At 38.1% G+C, this 20,982-nt stretch overlaps 1 protein-coding gene across 1 annotated transcript in view; it reads right to left on the bottom strand.

The window, feature by feature from the left end:
• grm8a (glutamate receptor, metabotropic 8a) overlaps positions 1–20,982 on the bottom strand; it is a 221,222-nt gene that overhangs the window by 31,325 nt on the left and 168,915 nt on the right. The window contains exons 7-8 of the mRNA XM_073813888.1: positions 14,782–14,982; positions 606–745 (exon numbers count right to left, since the gene is read on the bottom strand). Of these exons, the coding sequence (XP_073669989.1) occupies positions 606–745; positions 14,782–14,982 (341 nt within the window). The remainder of the gene's footprint in view (positions 1–605; positions 746–14,781; positions 14,983–20,982) is intronic.

The following is a 20,982-nucleotide window of genomic DNA, read 5'->3' as shown; positions in this document are numbered from 1 at the left end:
CCTAGTGGCGTTTTGGTAGGGATTCCCAATTCGTCGGTCACGACGTGACGTCGTAGTGACCGACTGAAAGGGAACGTCTCGGTTACGGATGTAACCCTCGTTCCCTGAAGGAGGGAACGGAGACGTCACGTCCCGTCGCCACAGGTGCTGCCACCTGCTGTTACGGCCAGTCACACTTTCCGGCTTTCTCAGCGAAAAAGAAGCTAATTTCCATATTTGCACCTGCTGCTTATATAGGCACCTGGCGGGGCGGCGCCAGCATTATGCAAATATCTCAATGCCAAGTTCATTGGCGTTTTAGTAGTATTCGAAGCAGATTGGTCTCTCTAAGCGAGTTCCCAATTCGTCGGTCACGACGTGACGTCTCCATTCCCTCCTTCAGGGAACGAGGGTTACATCCGTAACCGAGACGTTTCACCCCCCACTCAAAAGGGATTTGTGCCAGTTAAAGGGTTAATTTCATCTTTTTATATTCAGTATTAAAAGGGATGGTAACATTGTTTTATGTACATGTATAATTTAAAACCTTCTTTAATCATGATTCCATAAGAAAATGAAGAAAAATGTCATAAATTCATGCTCAGAGAGTTATTCTCCTCACTCACATTGAGATGAAGTTTGTTGGTCCATTGGCCGATCACTTTATACTCAGCCGTTGATTTGTTGGTTATCTGATACTGAAATATGTCGTATCGTCCAGGTGCATCCCCGTTCTGATTGAAGATCACCGGAGTCCCGGCACTTCCTGTGAAATGGGATATGATGAAACTTTAATTGGACACAATAAGCCATTATGAATTTTCTAAAATCGCTGAAATAAACCAATATGAAATGACAAGAGGAATACGTTCTGGAGAGTCAGTGTCCTGATGAGTTTAGCTTTAATACTAACCGAACACCCAAGCAAGTCAAAGTGTTTGCAATTACTTTAAAAAAGTTACTAAAAGTAGGTTAAATTGGGATTGGTAAAAAACCCATCTGGACTGGAGCTAAAAAGCACTGGTGTACACACTTCTGTTCAACCAACAAATGACTTTGTTTAGGGAATTTGACCAAGAATCAACAAAATATTAAAAACATACAAACATATTCAGGTAAATTCATAGTGACTACAGTAAAGTTGTAAGAGTGAATGGAAATCAAATAGCTGAGTTTCTGCAGGCAAACACAGAAGATCAGGTCCGGTTCTAGCCTGGTGCTGAGCCCACCCAAACATCCTGGGTGGACAGTTATATATTATATATTGCCCACCCAGGATATCTGCCAGCCCACCCTTCTATACTGTAGCTGGCAGAAGATCCGAACTCCTATCTTCACACACCCTGAAGAGTTTGTTCAGGTGTCAATGGTATAAATAATACATGTAGCATCCTGCTGTATTCACACAGGGTTCACTGTAACCTCATGAGGTGATGGGAGAGAGGAAAGGTAATGCGGTCAGGTTTCCCTGAGATGAGCATCTTATTACAGCAACACAAACCTTATTAACCTCAACCCTCATTATATTATACAGAACTGAGCACCTTTATCTTGATTTATCTTGAGCATTACAAACATTTGTTTTAAGCCCAATGGGTAAAAAGGTGTTGTGTTCTGACCTTTTATGCATTATTAACATGCTCAATATCACAGGTTTGCTTAGTTACCCACAATAGTATAAATCTTATTAAAGGCTCATGGTGCTCTGCTTAAATTTTTTCGAATTACTTAGTCTTCATTTTTAAATGCCATATCTGTGATGTGGTCTCAGGGTTTTGGAGCACACGGTAAATGTTAAAGGTCCTCATTATATATTTTTTTAAGAAATCCTGCGGTATTGTGCGTCAGAGTTTCTGTATAATCATGTACTGAGGCTGAAGAAGGACCAGAGGGAGACACATACACCAACAGGATCCTGCTGAGAGTGCGTCAGAAAATCTACAAATCAAGATTTATAACAACAATTTTGATCTATTAAAACTGTAGCTAACCCACTGCACACAACATACAAAAATCCCCACATATGCTCTCATAATGCTGTGCCATTTCATTTATCATCATCATAGAAGAAATATGTTTTCATAAAAAGTTATTTTTTTTTTTATCCAGTTTTAAATATTCCTAAAGCGAATTCAGTTTTTATGATTGATAATTTTTTTTATAAAGACTAAATAATACATCAGCTGAAATACATGATACAACCTTTTAACATATAAAGACCTTCAGCAACACAACAACACTAAAGAATAATACTTTTAATGTAGGTAGAGAAAAAAGTAAAAGTGATGCCCGCCATAGCAAATACCACTAAAATGAAAGCTGTTTTTCAGCAAGACAAAAGCCCTTGTCTTAGCCAAAACTTCTGCATCTCTCAATCTGAAAACCCAGCCTTTCTCTTTATCATCAATGCCTACTTAAGATATTGAGTAGCATACACTTTATGGGCTACAGTCACCCATCCCTGTTTGTTCCCACGCAACAATACTTGAGATCATTAGAGAGCACTGAATCATCAAGCATACTGATAAAGATTTAACAGTGACAAGCATTCAGACAGCTCCATTCTTTTATTTAAAAAGACATCAGGCAAAGAAAAACGCTTCTCTTTACAAACTCAAAATGTTTTTGTATTCGCTGTGCATTTGAGATCTGCCTGTGAGGCGTGATGCTCATTGAAATGCTGAACCTCTGCTCTCAAGTGCAAATATCATTCCCCGAACGACACGACAGATTCCGGCTCTCTCGGGATCCTGGCGAGCTGCAAATCAACATACCGTAATGCAAGTAAATAACCCAATCAACAATAGATTATTCCATTATTAATCTACCCACAGCAAAGCAATGGCTCAATGCGTGAGAAAACACTTTGTGATCGGCAGCGATGGTGACACGGATTTCAGGCTTACTGAATTTATCCCTTGATATTGATCAAAGCTTTGCTTTCCAGGTGAACCGGGGCAGCAGGAAATAGAGGATTACAGGAGACCGGACACATTTGTAACAATAGGACACTTGGTGGGATTAACCTTTCGGTTGACCCCTGTCGTCTGATTCCCTAAAGCGAGAATTATTATTGAGCTTTTATAGGTGAGAGCATTTGTGCACTCGTGTCGAGTTTCTTTCTGTTGCACGTACTCCACAACCCCTCTTTAATTTATGACCCGCAAACTGGCTTATTAAAGTGGTGAAATTCACCATGTTTTTGGATTACTTGAGTCATAATGCACACTGCTAGCGGGCTCTGATATTCATTACAAATTTGGCACCACAGAGGCGGAAATAAAGCAGGCAGCAGGTGAATGGCACAGACAAACATACAAGACCTGCATGCAGCAATATAATTAAACTTTCATTTAAAAAATGAAAAGATTCAATGAAGAAATAAAAATAAACACCTTACAAAAAAACTAACTCGGGTCGCTGAAAGCACGTCTGCTCTATGTGACGGAGCACCACCCACTACACCAGCGGTGTTTCTATACACATTATAAATGTTAGAAATATATTGCTGAAACACATTTACAAAGACTGTGTAGTACTGATTTGTGGGGTTACACCATAAAACAATTTTTCACATTTCTGTTTTCAGGATTATTTGGGCGGGAAAAAACTGTGGCTTAAAGGTATAGCGGAAGATTTTCGTTTTTCCGGGTGGATCATCTAGACTATTGGTCATCCCAGTTGTCAATCATTATGATGATATGTTTACGTAAGGCCTTCGTACGTGTTCGTCCCTAGGTTGGCATTCTGTGCATGCCCACTTTCAGGTGCTACGGTTTCAGTCATTCATTGAATCTCGCGTTCTCATCATATTTTATCAAAATGTCTGAGGGTCGCAAGAGAAAAAGTGTTTATGAATTGTATGACAAGAAGAGAAAGGCCTCAGAAGAAAGAAACAAGACCAGAGTGTTTTTGGGAGAATTTTTCTCACAGGTTGGGCTTCCCACTGATGCCTCAGTCACGAAGCTTCTACTCAACAGGTAAAGTTTGGAGAAATCCATTTAAAATCACTGCTAGTAAAAGTTGATGTAAGCTATGATTAGCCATGCTAGCTTGGACACAAGTCACGCATCGCGCAAACACGGTAAACATCTCAATGCCGGCAGCAACTTGTAAACAGAGCGATGAGAAGAACTACACTCGTGCATGCTCTCTCATGCACATGTTAATATGCGCTCCCTCTTGGGAGGAGGTAGAGTTTTGCGCTTTTTTTAAATAGTGGATGGGTGGTTCTTTTAAAAAATTTGGGAAAATCCTCTGCTGTACCTTTAATGACACACTTGAGCCACCAAGCATGGCCAAGCCCCTTACACAATTGTGAGCATCCCCTCAGGTTGTAGCGATATTTGAACGTTAAAAGAGATGACAGTTTACCCGCGAGTGGGTGTGGTTTTAGCACAGACAGCGGATACGGCCCCAATGTTTGAGAGCTTCAGAAATGGTTACATGATAAGGGAACAGTAAGGAAACATAGGCTGTTCCTCAATTCCAAGAACGCAAAGAACGGACTTGTGTTCTCGTGGAGACTGGTCTTGCCAGGCGACCTCGGAAGAACGAACTCAGAAGGTCGCGAGAACAAAGAATGCACTTGTGAGAATTGAGATGTGTGTGATCTTCCTGCTGGTCACGTGACCTCCCCAGATTTCAGCACGCAAGTCTGCACTCGATGCATCCTCGATATCAAGAACTCATCCGGGTATTTTCAAGCGTCCTCTGTACTTGTGTTCTTGAGAATTGGAATTGAACTTCGACTGTTAATGATGACGTAGAGCGAGGACACAAGGACGCATATTGAGAAACAGCCATAGGGACCATCGATGCTCACTGATTTTTGTGTTGCATTGTGGGAATTTTAAAGGAACGAATGTTCCAGTGCATTGAAAGAGTTTTGTGATTGAGACAGCCCTAAAAATGTCTGACCCCCTGATCAGTGCCCGGACCACTGAACAAGGGAGATGATAGAGACACAGGCTGTGTTTTGTTTTAATATAATTTCTGCAATACTTTGTATGTTGCGTTTTACTTTTATATATTTATAAAGTTGGTCAACACTGTTTTTAACTTGAATCTACATCAGTGTGTCATATTTTCTAAAAAATAAAAAAATTCTGGTTTCATATTTGTATTAAGTCTTAACCGTCTCCGCTGTGTCCCCTTTGACGGGCGTGATGAAAGGAAACAGATATGGATCCTTCATAGGCTAGGTCTTCTCATTTCCGTTCGTTCTGTGGACTTAGGACTCCTAAAAGACTTAATCCTTGACATGGAAGTCTGCACTTCAAAGAATTCAGCTTCCGACTTGGGATGCAGCTAAGAAAAAGCTGAAATCTTCAGAAAATTAAGCAATCTAGGTTATTTTGCAAGTCTGTCATCACCCAAGAAAAACACAGCTGCTACACTCTTAAAAATAAAGGTCTTTAACTCTCCAAAAGTCTCTCTCTCTCTCTCTCTCTCTCTCTCTCTCTGTGATGTAAGATACTTTATTATTTCACCACTGATTCATTCGACCAGAAAGAGTGGAGCTTTGAAAAGCTGTGCCTGTGTTTTAGAGTTAAACGCCAACCCTATTCCTTGGTTCATTTTAAAATTCACTGTCATACCTCCTCGTTTAAGGGGGGATTTGTTTTACACAACACAATCATTGTCATTCATTTCCAGCTCATTTCAATGCAACCCACCACTATCTCTCTCCGCTAATCTTAAAATGAACGAATGCAGGAGTCGCTGAAGCGTACTCCTGGCAGAGGACAGCGTGATGCTCGGGGCTGGACCAATGCCTTCATATCAACTTATATTTGCTGCTTCATGGCCTCTTTTCTCTGGAAAGGCATCTCTGTGCACACACATATAAACATACATTACTGTAGATCATGAGTGTTTGCTATAGCATCCTACTACAGTAATCCTGCTGGGAATGATCTGTGTGCTCTGAATACTGAATCACACATGAACGGCTGCACGACTCTTCCCAAATACTAGAAGACTTCTAAAGAAACCAGAATGTCTGCCACCTTTGGTCTATTTAAAATTGTACATTTATATTTATGCATGTGATAAATGCTTTTTGAATGCAGGTCCTGGGATTGAACCCATGAACTTTACACAGATCACACAGTTTTTTGCTAATTTTAAAATGCTTTCAGCTAACAAAACTGTAAAATGCATGTATAGATATGAATGAAACATGAAAAGAGAGCGGTCTCTCTCTCTCTCTCTCTCTCTCTCTCTCTCTCTCTCTCTCTCTCTCTCTCTCTCTCAGTTGCAATTCTTTCTCTCTTCACACTTTTAAAAGCTTTTTCCACACCTCCTCACATTCTCATTCATTCCATCCCATAATCACCCAGCACAGTTCATTATCACACAGTGTCTGCTGTTTGAAGTGCAGGACTGAAGAAGTTCAGTAATGATCTGAACTCATCAACCTGCGCTCACATGTAACTCTTCTGCAGAATCACTGAGCTCAGAGGATTTAATGAGGAACCTTTAACTTTCCTGTGATATCGGCAGTGGCCAAACTCCAGGAAATCGAGCATCTGTCATCTATTACTGCTCAACAGCGTGTGTGCGAGTGCTCTGGGCATCACCAGGCATCCAGCCATACGATCACATAAACCAGGTGCGAAAAAGGTTACAGGACTGAAATTCAGACTTGATAAAAGTCTAATGTGGCTGTATGATTTAAAAAAATCACAAATTAGATCTCATTAACACTTCGATTGTTTTTGAGTCATCAAATACGGACTTTGTTTATCTTCTTGCCATGTGCTGGTCTCAACCATGTGCTCAGAAACCAAAGTCTGCAATATGAAATCAAAATAAGAGACACCTGCATTTCTTTTTAACAGGGTCATGGGATGAATCACCATTAAAGGTCTCATATTGTGAAATCTGAAACTTTTTTCATAATGACTGAGGTCTAGGGGTTATGTACCATATAAGTTTCAAAACAATCATTGCACAGTTAAATACTTGAAGTAGATTCCATGAAAAGGTGACGTCAGGAATACCCAAGTCATCGCCTTTAGTCACCACCCAAAGCACTGTCCACCGCCCCACCCTCTTTTTGCAAAACAAACCCGCAAGAAATAATCGCACCACGTCAAGAAAACACTTTTCAATCGATGGATGTCAGGAAACTAAATCATTGCGCAGGCTTCTGAAAAACATTAATATAAGAGACCAATGGTTAATGTTCATTGATTTGGAAATTCCACAACAATTAGTTTGACCTTAACCGTCTGTTCTAAACATTTCACAAGTGACTGCTTCATCAATGTGGCACAGTTCAATGCTGGTTTCTCCAAGAATCTACTCATCAAAGATTTTGCAGTTCTTACTTTGTTGGGTCCGACCTCAAATCCACAACCCTTAAGTAATTATTTCACACATTTTAAGTAGGTCTGCACAATAAATCGCATGTGATTGTCACACGCATCTCTTCAGTAAAGCCGATTGCTTGATTAGTAGTAAATCACAATCCCCTGCTTTCAGAACCGCATTAAAGCCAGTAACTTGCAGATGATGGTGATTTATTACTAATCAAGAAATCGGCTTTACTGATGAGATGCGTGTGACAATCACATGCGATTTATCGTGCAGCCCTAATTTTAAGTTACATTATAGAGCCAGAGAAAACTGAAATATATATTTTAAACAGTTATGCAACGCTATAATGCTAACGTGTTGCTAACCTGATGCCGATGTGTTGCTAACCTGGGGTGCGTTTCCCGAACAACGACGCAACTCGCTGCTGAACCAACATAGTACGATGCATAGTTGGATAAACGAACTACATTGTCACGACTGTTTCCCGAAAGCATAGTAACTTTGTCGCACATTCGTCGTTTGGGGAAACACCAAATCGTTGAACTTTGAAAGTAACGACAAAACTTACGACAGTAGTTGGCTAACGATGCTTTCGGGAAATGCACCCCTGATGCTGATGTGTTGTTTTGTAACGTTACAGTCTTTGGTAGCTACAAGTTTTAATAGAATATCTGTTAAAAACCCAATAAAAAACATTGCTTGTTTTCCTAAGTTACAGACAAAGGCCCTGTTGGTGTCTGTTAAAAATGGTGAGGTTGATTTCTCTTAGTCTCTGTGTCTCTTGTTTTACTAATCAACATTTAGTGTAAAGAAACTAACATTTAGTATCCTTGCATGGGTAACGTTACAGGCCAAAACAACCTGTTCTTAGCAGAGCTCCTGAAAGAGGAGCTGTTAAAAATATAAAGATTGTTTTTGGTACTTAAACTGCAAATATATATATTCGAAAGGACATCATAACCTAAAATAAAACTCTAGAAAGCTTTAAAATATGGGACCTTTAAAGGTGAATAAAAACAAGTCACCATTTTTCACAGCTCAGAATAAGAACCCTGCTGAACAGAACCAGCATAGACCAGCATCATTCCCATGCTGGTCCAGGCTGGTTTGGTGCTGGTTTAGCTAGTGGTCACCAGCATACCAGCATCAAAACACAACATATGCTGGTCTTGCTGGTATGCTGCTTTTTTTCAGCAGGGAAGTACCCTTGAAGACAAACTGTGTCATACTTTTCACCATTATCTACTAATATTACTACAGCTCAAACACAGAGGGCCCTATTTTAATGAACCAAGCGCATGGCCTAAAGTGTACGGCACAATTTCACTTAGGGTGTGTCCCAATCCAGTTTTGCTCGTTTAATGACAGAAAAAATGGTCGGCGAAGACGGTGTATTGTCTAAAGGGGTTGTCCCTATTTTCTTAACAAGTAATAGGTTTGTTTTGGGCATAATGTGCAATAAACCAATAAGAGTTTGATCCTCCATCCCCTTTAAAAGCCTGTTTCACTGGATCCAGCAGATTCCCCATTTTCATGACAGAGTTTGTAAGTGGGGGAAGAAGACCATCAGTTTAACATTGATGTTAAACAATGTGCGTTCTGTTTTATATATTAAAATTGTTATTTTAGTAATTAAAGCTTTCGTTCTCTTCAAAAGTTGTTATTTCAGTCATGGAGTAATAAGTTAAAAAGCTGAAGAAGAAGTATGATGCATGATCACTGTAATCTCAAAAAGTTTTTATAAGAAAAATTGACATGTGCTAAAATACTCTATTTGTAACAAACAGAAGATAAATAATTTTCAAACGTGTGGAAAGACATTTCAGCACTGGGACAGCATTGTGTTTTTTAAAAATATTACTTAAAAATGGTTCTTATCTCAACATATCCAGAGTTACAAAGTAATATACGATAAGTCTATGGGTAAGCATTTAAAAAATAATTCAAAATCAATGCAATATTTACACTTTTTAAAAGCAAAAAAAAAAAAAAAAACATGCTAACCAGCCTACAGGTGAAGCAGCTCTGTCTTATGCTGTTTAAACAAGGTAGTTCTGGACGTGAAAATGATAACTGCATCGGGCTATTGGGTACCGCATTGCGCTGCATTGTGCTGTGTGTATAATAGAGCCCAAAGTCTGAGGTTTGGTCAACTCTCCAAATATAAAACTTCAGTGTGTAACATCCATTTCTGCTATAGATTTGACAAATGCCTCAAATAGTGTGACCTATTGAGTAGAGATGTGCTGTTGCAGTACACAATCGATTAAATATAAAAAGAAAAATCATATCATCTTCCACTGTAGGAGAGAGCCTGAATTATACCCAGAGAAAATCACAAAGACTTGGAAAGATAATTTTGTTTGGACTAGAAACAAGCAGAGTCCCGAGAGTAATGAGACTGAGTCTTTCAAGTGAAAATGTAAAAAAACTTTGTGTTTTTCATTAAGATTGTGAACAGCTGTGGCATACTGTATGCCCAGAAGCCTCTCAACAGGGTTTATGTACACTGCTGTCTCTCAATGTACAGATCGCTTTGCCAACATCCAGCAAACACAAAGCAATCATCATGTGTTATAATGTACCGCAGCATCAGAAAGGAGATGTGACATTAACAACAGAAAATATAATGTATTGTAATGCATCCGTAACTGCAAATATTTCAGCAACCTATGGTCAACATAACTTCTCAATCAATGTCACAAGAAGATGTTAATACTTTTCCAAAAACCAAGCTGTTTCAACTACAAGTATTTCTCACGCCACATCTATCATCTCTGTATAAAAATAAAGCATCAGCTTATAGCAATGCATTGTTTTTCAACTGGACCTGTGTCACCACATCAGCATCTGTCATGAGGTTATTTTGAGGTTCTTGTGTCAGGAACATTGAGGAACTCTGATCAGCAGGAGTTTGTGATGGACTCCATGAGGATGTCAATAAAAGTCAAGCATCTGTGACGGAGAGCTGAGAAAGGTCGCACCAGCACTAACAAGAGACATGAGATCATTAAACAGCGCCGTTTGGCAGCTCGCCTCTCTCCCAGAATGATTCAAACCAATAAAGAGTTTTTATTTCCTAGAAGAGAACTTAAAGGTTGCTCATTCATGACTTCATAATAAGAGTTCTTGTTTAGTTTAAATACCAAATTTGTCTTGGATGTTTTTCCAATATTTCCCTGGGAAAAACATATTCAAAAAAGACCATTAACACAGCACAGAAAGCATGGAGATAATAATATATTTGATATGGAAAGTGTAATGCATGAAAGAGGTTGATGAGCAATTTTCAGACTCCTGTATCTTGTCCCAATCTGAGCAAGGTCTGAACCGGTAAAAGGCGATATTATAATTAATAAGCCTTTAAGGTAATGAAAATCTGACTTCTTCCATGTTTAAGTGCTATAATTGGTGGTAAACCAAGCATGTGAAAAACTAGGTCCTTGAAATTTAGCTCCCTTATGATGTCAGAAGGGGATACCCAGCAAGCAAAAACCAAGACGTTGAAATGACGGCTAACTATAGACCCAATATAGACCGGCTATGAGTAACCCACTTTTACCCTAAATAGCTTTGAATTTGGTTACATGCCATTTTTGCCAAAATAACTTGAAGATGTATGATACATGTAGGCAAAGTCAACAGGTGTTCAAGGTGTTTGCTTTCATTTGTTTTAAACTTATACGTATCGTCTATTCTTGGGCTATGGTAGACGTCTATTAGATTTTCACTGACAGCCCAAATTTAGCCTGGTTTTAGCCCAAATTGCTTGCTGGGTAATAACGCCCCTTTATCTGCACTTTCCATCCACAACACTGCCATTACAGATCATTTTCATTTATAAGGACACACCCAAATACTGCAAATTTTTGCTCACACATGCAAAATGGCAATTTTATCTATATGGTATTTTTAAGCTAGAACTTCACATACATACTCTGGGGACACCAAGGGCTCTAAATGGGCGTGTTCGAATCCACCTTTGCTAATTTAACGACGGGAAAAATGGTTTGTGCGCCGAGCGCATGGTCGAAAAGGATTGGTCCTTCTTTTTTAATGAGTAATGGGAGTATTTTGGGCGTAATGTGCAATAAACCAATGAGAGTCTCACCTCTCATCCCCTTTAAAAGCAAGTTGTGCTGGCGCTATGTCTAATATCTATTTAGATGACGGACTTTGTTAACCGAAAAACTTAGCAGAGGAAGAAGATCCCCAGTTTAGGATTAATGTTAAATAATTGTGTTGTTTGTCACGTGCATTGAAATTGTTATTTTTTATTAAAACCTTTAAAACCCGTTTTCTTTTAGTCATGGAAGTAAAAAAGCAGGCTTTTAATTGCTTTAAATGTATGGCTATCCAATATCATCAAAAAATAATTAACAAGATGAATTTGTTTAAAGCAAAGCATTTATTTACTTACCAGGCTACAGGTGAAGCAGCTCTTTGCGCCGTCTAACATCTCATAATTAGTCCTCATTTATGTCCAAGAGACTCAATAATATTTGTTTACATTCAATCCTTTAATCTTTCATATTTAAAAGCATTTTTGTGCTGCTGCCATTCATGTATGTGAAAAGCAAACCCGCGTTGTCGTCCCGTATGTCCCGTTTATAGGCGCATATTACTAATGTGCTCTTTAAATAACAAAAACACTATTGCGCCATTGACTTTAGACCAGGTTTTTGTTGGTTAATGGCGTAGTCTATTTTAGTTGCCTCAAAATAGCAACGTGCCAACAATGCGCCTGAACACACCTCGTTTTCAGACAAGAACGCCCATGGGCGCAAAAGGGGGCGCAAATGCATTTGCTATTTAAACAACGTGGTGCTAAGCGTGAAAATGATAATTGCGCAGGGTGGAAACTAGCAAAAGACACTTGTGTCGTGCATTGCGCTTCACTGCGCCGGGTGTAAGATAGAGCCCCAAATATTTATTTGACATCTTAAAAAAGTGAAATGTCCCCTTTAAAATATTTTTCTTGCAAAGTTGCATCGATTATCCGCAGAAGACGTTTATTAACCCATTACTTTTTGATGGATGAATGCACTTTTTTGTTGTTTTCTGATCCCTGTTTCCTTCCATTATAAGTGGGCATTCCTGGTCCTAGAGGGCCACTGCAAAGTTTAGCTCCAACCCTAATCAAACCCACCTGAATGAATTTTTCAAGTAACTCTGCAGTCTTTGATTAGGATTTTCAAGTGTGTTTGATAAGGGTTAAAGCTAAACTTTTCAGGACAGTGGCCCTCCAGGACCAGAAATGCCCACCCCAGCATTAAAGAATTGGAAAAGCAAGGACATTTCCTAAAATAACTCCAAATGTGTTTGTCTGAAAGATGAGGAACATATGTATCTCAGATTGCTTGAGGGTAAGAAAATCATAAGGTCATTTTGATATTTGGCTCGAGTATCGCTTTAACATCCTTAGTCTATACACTCTTAAAATAAAGGTGCTTCACGATGAAGAACGATTCTTCACATAAAAGAACCAATTCTGGATGAATAGTTTCATATTGAACCTTTCACGAAATCCCTCCCCTGCTGTATAATCCATTCATATGATGATCCGTACCTTGATCTCACAAGTTTTCCAACAGCATCAAAGCCAAAAGCAACTCCTGCAGTCAAACATATGAAAGGCGATAGGATATAATGCCACCAGGCTTCTCTCATGAACACTACAGGAGTGCACAAGTCGTAATGACCCTTCTCACGTTTCTAAAAGCACAGTTGCTGAATTTTCCCTATATGCCTGTCACTTCAAACAAACGCAGATGAAAAACGTAAGGTGCTGCAACAAACAACCAGAGTGCTATTGCCCGCCAGAAAGTCAATTAATGAGGTTTTAATGGGCTCGCGTCGCCGTGTCCCCAATGCTCCGCTCCTGTTATGCTAATGATAAAACTTGAAGGCAAACAGAAGCAGATGATAACAACATGACAACGTAGAGGTTGTAAATAAAAGAGAAGCAAATATGATAATGAATCGGACGACAGAGTTATATCTTGTTTCGAAGCTATAGTAATAGCGTGACAAAAACAGTCAATCAATATGTGTCGCGTAAGTTATAATGCACTCTTAATAAGATCCACAGGCTACGTTGCACTGTGCCGTCTCATTATAAAGAAATATGAGCACTCCTGTATGCATTTAACTCAGATTCACCCACCGGCCTGACTGCATGTGCTAAAAGGTAAGAAGTCACCAGGCGGTGTATTAAAGTTTGCAAAAATATAACAAACACGGCACGAGAGGCTGCGCGTAAACAAAACAATGTTTTTGTAAAAATTAACAGAACTGAAGTATAGCATATAGAAATGAAGCTATATGTTAAAGGGGACATATCATAAAAATTTGACTTTTTTCATGTTTAAGTGCTATAATTGGATCCCCAGTGCCTTTTTCAACCTAGAAAATGTGATAAAAATCAACCCAGTAACTTAGTTTTGAGAACCATTTTTGCAATCATGTGAAAAAATAGGTAATTGAAATTTGGCTCCCCTTTTGATGTCAGAAGGGGATAATACCGCACCTTAATCAGCACTATCCAACCATGGCACTGCCCAAAAACGGCACATGTTTGCTCACACCTACAAATTTTAACATGTTATAATAAATTATATATATGGTATTTTGAGTTAAAACTTTACATATGTATTAAATGTTTATTTGACACCTTAAAAAAAGTCTTGTGAAATTTACAACACTAGAATATCTGGATACTCGGATAACAGATATAGGCTACACATTAAATTACAGAGCATAACACTTTATAATAACTGTCATTAAAACATTACATTTACATTTATGCATTTGCAAAAGGCTTTTATGCAAAGCGACTAACATTGCATTCAATCCAGTCATTCATTTATTTATCAGTATGTGTGTTCTCTGAGATCAAACCAATTACCTTTGTGCTAAATTATATAATTATTGTTATAATTATATGTTATTACAAGAAAGATAATGCACGTTTGAGACTTGAAGTCTTCACTGTAAAAACTTTGATGTGGTTATGCAGCAGTTTGCCAGTAATTTACTGTAGATTTAATTATATCTAATTTATTGCCAACAGTGTGTTTAAAGAAAAATAATTATTCAACATTAACAAGTCTTTACAGAATCAGATTAGAAAAAACAGCATCATGCAAAGCATTCTGGGTAAAAAAATCCTCATCAAACTTTTTCTAGTTTTTTTTTCTGATTTTGGTTCCCAGAAACTCTATAATGCTGTAGTTTTATTCTGTAAAGATAAAGTCTTATTAATGTTTAATGTTCATTTATCTTTGAACAAACTGTTGGCAGTAAATAACATATGTGCACAGATAAATTTCCTATGGGAAAATTTGGGAGAACATATCCAGTGGCCTGAAAGTTTTTCAGTTATTATATTTTTAGGTAAACATTCATTCATCATCAAACAAAGAAACTTTTTCCAAGCGCATTTCAGACTTACACAAAAGACACCCCAACACTCACCATTAAAGTTAACGCTTCTGATGTATCCCAGAAGCTCTTTTCCATTGATATTGCTCATGCGGGGACACAGGCCCGGATAGCCGAAGCAGTAGTCCTTATGCATGCGATGCAGAGCGTGTGCCATCGCATAAACTGCATCCATCACAAACTGCACCTTCCCTTCCTGCTCATAACTGGAGTCACGGCCCACCTTCTCCAAACCTGCACAAACAAAACCCATACAAGTATTTTAAACAAACTGTGTATTGTGTGCCTGCATGCAGACATATATTCTCATAGCGATTTTCACTTCAACACATAAGCAGGAAATCATCGGCGTAATTCTCATAATTTTAATAAAATGCTTTTTAAATTTTGTTTAATTATCTCATTAAATCATGGAGGAGGCGACGCATGTTTTGTTTAAAGAAGCGAACAGGAAAAATAAACATTTTCCTCTATATCTCCAGAGACAGGTAGAAGTAATATCACGCATGCCATTTGGCAGAAATACTCCAGCTGTTGTTGTAGGTAAATCGAATTTGGCTCAGGCATCTGTGATTATGACTCTGTTTTTAAGACCAGAACGAGATTGTTCTGAAGTCTTGCGGAAAAATCTTTATCCTCGCGTCGTTTTGGACATAATGAAAGATAAATAAAACGTGCGCGCCCGGGCAAGGTGAATTAGCAAAGAGCCGGAGCCCTCCATCAGTTCTTCTGTCTGTGAGGAATTAATAGGCTCGTGTAAATGAAATCCAATCCACTTTTATAGCGGTTTTAGAGAAATGGATAAGCAATAGGGTTCACAAAAAGAGAGATGGATTATCCAGACTGTACTTTATGAGGAATATGACTTTGAAAACAATGGGCCACAGAACTGCAGCTCTCAGCGTCACAACAAAGTGGACATCAAGTTTATTTGTGGCCGCATCTTCACAACAACAGAGATTTAAATTAAACTCAGTACTTCAAATGCGTAGGCCAAATTCAGAATTTCTTTGAAAATCGAACGAATACATGTTTTAAATGTCTTTAAGTGCTTTTTCATCTGTACATCTGCACAAAAAACTGGAATTAACATTTTGAAGGAAAAAATGCATTTTGGCATTCTGTTCTTGGAAGAAAATAAAAGGAAATATGATGATGCGCGCAACTGGCATCCGAAATGGGCATCCGAAAAATACATTGGGCTTTGTATTCACCTCATTCGCCCCTAACCTGGACCACACCCATGCACTCCCCCCTCATGTTTATCTCTTCACCTGCCCTAACAAACACTTAATATTCTCATATTTTTTATCTATGCTAATTTAATTTTTGAATAATTGCCTTTCGCCCGTGTCTGTGTTGGCTCACAGTATTGTTTAAAACTAGTGTGCAGTATTCAAAGTTCACTGCACAGCAAGTAGCAAGCATTGTGAGCGCAACCCATTGTGTAACCTGAAACGCTTTCATCCAAAGCATTTTGCAAATGAGGAAAATACAAACCGACGTGATTAATCATACAGAGACAAATACCAGCAGCAGCACATTATGAGATTTCAAAAGTTGCAAAGTGCACAGGGACGTAACGCAGGGTTTTGTTTGGGTGATAATAGAATGACGTTAATAAAACGCTGTTTTGTTTTAATTTTCATTCTCTGCTCTCTGTTTCTGTTCGTCAGGCCGGGCGTTTGATGCTGTTTAATGAATGAATGATGATAGCACAGATGACGGACAGTTTAATGAGCCGAACAACTGTCTCCATTAAACGTCAATTAGTGGCACAAATTGAATTCCCTCCCTCCCGTCAAAGACCTTCTCAATTTCTAATGAATTCCTGAGGTGGACCGGATCTACGGTTTCATTTAAGGTTTTATTGCAGAATGAGAGAGAAAACATGCTGTGAATGTGTACATATGTCAGAAGAGAGTTACATTTATGGTTCAAATACTATCATGATACATAAATACTTTACTATTTAAATACGATTTTTTTTTTTCTTTAAAGAATGTATTCAATGGTAATATTTTAATGCAACACATCAACATTATGTTTCTTATTTTTTATATGCATTTATTTGTATTTAATTTGGGGTAATGTAAATGCAAGATTTATGATATTCATGTTTACTTTCCTCTCTATAATTTTGTACAAAACGAACAGCAGCATACAAAAACAAACAGGTGTGGATTCAAAGCAGATTGTGCACATTGAATGTGAAGTAGCTCAGAAAAAAAATCTGAATGTCTTAGGAATCTTATCCATCTTATGAATATGTACAAAATTCAAATTGTTTGGCTTCCAACTTTGCTTTCTCTAAGTGATACCTCTCTCTGCCCAAATTGAAACAATAATCACTTTCCTATATATGTTAATTATACGTATTTCCCTTTTTGTGCAAAACGTCAGTTTCAATAGCCGGCCGGTATAAAACAGTGTCATGGGAGCACGCATAAAACATGATTTAAACAGTTGTGGTAAATATTTACTACACCTGCCATGTATGAACCAGTGTGAGGATGAAATTAAGAAGTGGCCTGATATATCATATAAATATATATTTAATCATTTCGTTTTGTTGCTCAGAGGTGATGGATCTTCAATGCGCAACTATAAAGCACAGATGCATACCAGTATCTTTACAATGAGAAAGTCAATTGAGTGTTTGTACATGGAATAGACCAAGACTTTGTGTCTACGCAATTTTTAATTTACTTGTTCGAGTTTTTATGGCAACACATCAAGCTTTACGCGGTCCGACAGTCAGCAGCATCTCTATCATTCAACACATTGTAAGTTATTTAAACAAACCATAATAAACACATTAAACTATTACATGTATTCAGTATTGTTTTCGTCATCACTTTTTACGTACTAGATAGAGACATGAGCTTAATCATAAAATGATTTGCTTATTTTAATATCATTTGCTTTGTCATGTAAAACATAACAAAAGTACGAGCAAACACATTAAGAACTATTATAAACATTAACTAATAACCAGTTTATTTTTTTATATAAATTTAGAATAGCAGAATAAATAAACCCGCTAAACCAGCATATTTTTATCAGTATAATATTAGTTGTTTTTAAACAATTATTGTATTTTTTGTTTACTGTCAGTTTCTATGTTTCTAAAACAAATGTTTTGTAGAGATTTACTGCGTATGTATCATCTATTATGGCAACCCCTAACTGCACAAAATATGACGGTCTTCCTGGATTTCATAATAAACATTAAAAAAAACAGTCAAAACGGCACACTAGTGTCCCTCGCAAAAGACTACCATTAGCTGTAGGTTAACTGGAAGTCTTACACAAAGGAGCTCACATTTATGTCAAAAATAGATCATTTCAGTATAAATATTCATAAATATATTTGAGCCAGTTTCTGTGTTATGATCAAACATTCGTCCTTTAAATGGACATTCCACTACGCCTGATTAAATTAGATTAAATGGATTGTGCTAAGCTATGCTAAAAGTGCTAGCGCCAGACCCGGAGATCAGTTGAATGGATTCCAAAACAGGACGAATCAAATGTTTAACTTTAGGGGAGCTGGAAAATGAGCATATTTTCCAAAAAAGTAGAATGTCCCTTTAACTAGAGACCAAAAGTCTTTTTAATCAAAATCTAATTTAAAATGTACCACTGCAAAAAAGTCCCGAAAAATAAAAAAGAACATAGGGTGTCAGCCCATGGTCCGACAACCAATCCCGTTTGCCGACAGGGAGCACATTTCTTAACCCATCACTACAATTTCACCAAGCTAATAGGATTCCTGCACTTAAAAATGAGGCTGACACTCATGTGGTCCAAACCCAATGCCCTCTTTCCCCAAACCATTACAGTTTTCAGAGTGGCCATGTTCTGTGTATCCAGTCCAATACATGTTTTAAACCAGCTTTGATTTATTTGAGGAAAGTCTAAACACGTCCTGACAACAGTTATTTTTTTTAAACCGTTCCCTCTCTGTCAGTTCCAGCAGGTTAGCGATCCTGTGAGCAGCCTGACTTGCCAAAGAAAGAGGCAAAGCGTGACGCGCCACGAGAGACGAGTCTCATTGTTGGTGATAAGACGAGGCGTGAAATCACATTAAGAGTTTGACTCAGATTCTGCCACTTTCAAACCCTCGAGGGTTTGCGGGGTACGGCTTGCTTGGGCTCGGCCCTGGCAGGCGAGACCACCTGAACTCATGATATCATCTAAAGCCCGGAATACACTGCACGATTTTTGCCCTCCTATAAGATTGAATTTAGTTGGATTTAAACTCGGGTACGAGAGTACGATCATAGAAATGTCAACGATTGTTTCACGATGGCAAATTTTTCGTCTGGGACAGCCAATAATCGTGCAGTGTATCCCGGGCTTAACAGGATCTAATGCGCTTTCTCTCTCTCTTCTCTCTCTCTCTCTCTCTCTCTCTCTCTCTCTCTCTCTCTCTCATCCAATAATTTAATAAAATAACCCAATATTATAGTTTTTGTTGTGAAAAGTCATGCTATCGGGGGAAGCACCTTTTAATAGCAAGGAGAAGATTTTATTTTGCATAAATCATGTAGACAGGTGAAAACACAGTAATGGTCTCATGACCTACATTATGCAGTTCATCACGCTCTTATGCGCTGTTGCCAAGGATTTGAATGAGAATGAATGACCTGATTAAGTTCGTGTGCAGATTTACTAAAAATGAATAGATATAAACTTCAATACAGTATATTCTTAGAAGAGCTTCTATGTGTTAGTTAATTTGATATATAAAAACTACAGTATACTGTATGTAAACAGAAATATTTTAACAGCCGTCAAGAGCAGTGGCAGAGGAAGAAAGTCTTTGATGGGTGGGCCTCTAAAAATCTGGGTGGGCCTAAAATAATTTCGTCATGCCTTGTTTTAAATTATGGGCTGTGTTCTGTCTGACAGTGGCGTCGATTCACTTAAGCAGGGGCGTCGCTAGACCCCTTTTACTGGGGCACGTGCCCCAGTGTAAATGTTTTGTGCCCCTGTGTAAATCTCAAGTTTACATAGCAGTTAACTAGTTTATTCCTTTACAAAGACAATCGCGGCAAAACGGATCTATATGCAATGTAGTTACCCAATTCACGTTTGAAAAACAGTCGCAACAGTCGCACTGACGCGTGCACGCCTCAATTCATGTCCGCGTCCGCGCACGGACATGAATGGGTGCGCGGACGCGGACATGAATTGAGGCGTGCACGCGACTGTTTTGCCGTGCGCAGCCGCATACAAAGTACACACGATTGAGTTGGTTTATGAAAACATGACGAGACTAAAGTAAGTTTCTAAATAATAATGAAAATCTCATTGACGCATGTGATGGACATCAGAAATGTTTTGTGCAAAGCAGGAAAAGGGAAGGAAAAATGAGAGATGATGAAAGGGAGTAAAGACACATAACATCTTACCCTGTCAGGGCTTAAACATTAGAGGGAAAATTTCAGGATAACCTCTGTCAATAGTCTATAAAATTGCATTGTTCACATACAAAAACTGTGTTATACTGTTCTGTATTTTCAGTTATGAAATTAATATTTAGTTCACTAGCTCTAGGTCATTACATAATCAGTTAGCAGTAACTAAGATAGATTTTTTAGTAGTCATAAAATGAAAACATTCTTAAAAATAAAAAAAGAAGTTATTAGTCATTGTTATGTAAAATGCAAATGTGCATAACATTTTTTTCTCTCCAGCCATTTCCAAACATTTTATGCCTTTAAACATGTTAATTATGTTGTATATATGTATATATGAAGATGATACTTAAATATTTTTAAATAAATGTTTGTCTTTCCCAGTACTTGTTGCAATGTTGGAATAGTGGGTTAAGCAAAGGAAATTGTATCTTGCACACCGCAGGCTTTCAAGAAAAAGTAAAAAAAAAAAATGGGGGGCCTGTGCCCCAGTAGAGCTTTATGTCTAGCAACGCCCTTGCACTTAAGTCTAATTATGTTATTCAGCCTAACTGTATTACAATGGCCGATTCTCAAATGGAATGCTGCATCGTCCGATGGTCGCATATGCAGGCTGCATACATCATCAAGTCTGGTTTTCAGTTAACTGAGCATTACATTTACACGTCTTAAGCATATTACAGCAATTTACCATTAACTCTAACAGGAAACTTTATATTATTATTATTATTATGAAATAAGATGGTCTTTGACTGTAACCTCCAAAGGATGCAGATAAGAACAAAACAACATTGCATTTACATACCAA

This window comes from Paramisgurnus dabryanus, chromosome 1 (genome assembly GCF_030506205.2).
Source record: "Paramisgurnus dabryanus chromosome 1, PD_genome_1.1, whole genome shotgun sequence".
NCBI classification, from domain to species: domain Eukaryota; kingdom Metazoa; phylum Chordata; class Actinopteri; order Cypriniformes; family Cobitidae; genus Paramisgurnus; species Paramisgurnus dabryanus.
Note: the sequence above shows the minus strand (reverse complement) of the source record. Positions and strands in the feature narration are given on the sequence as shown.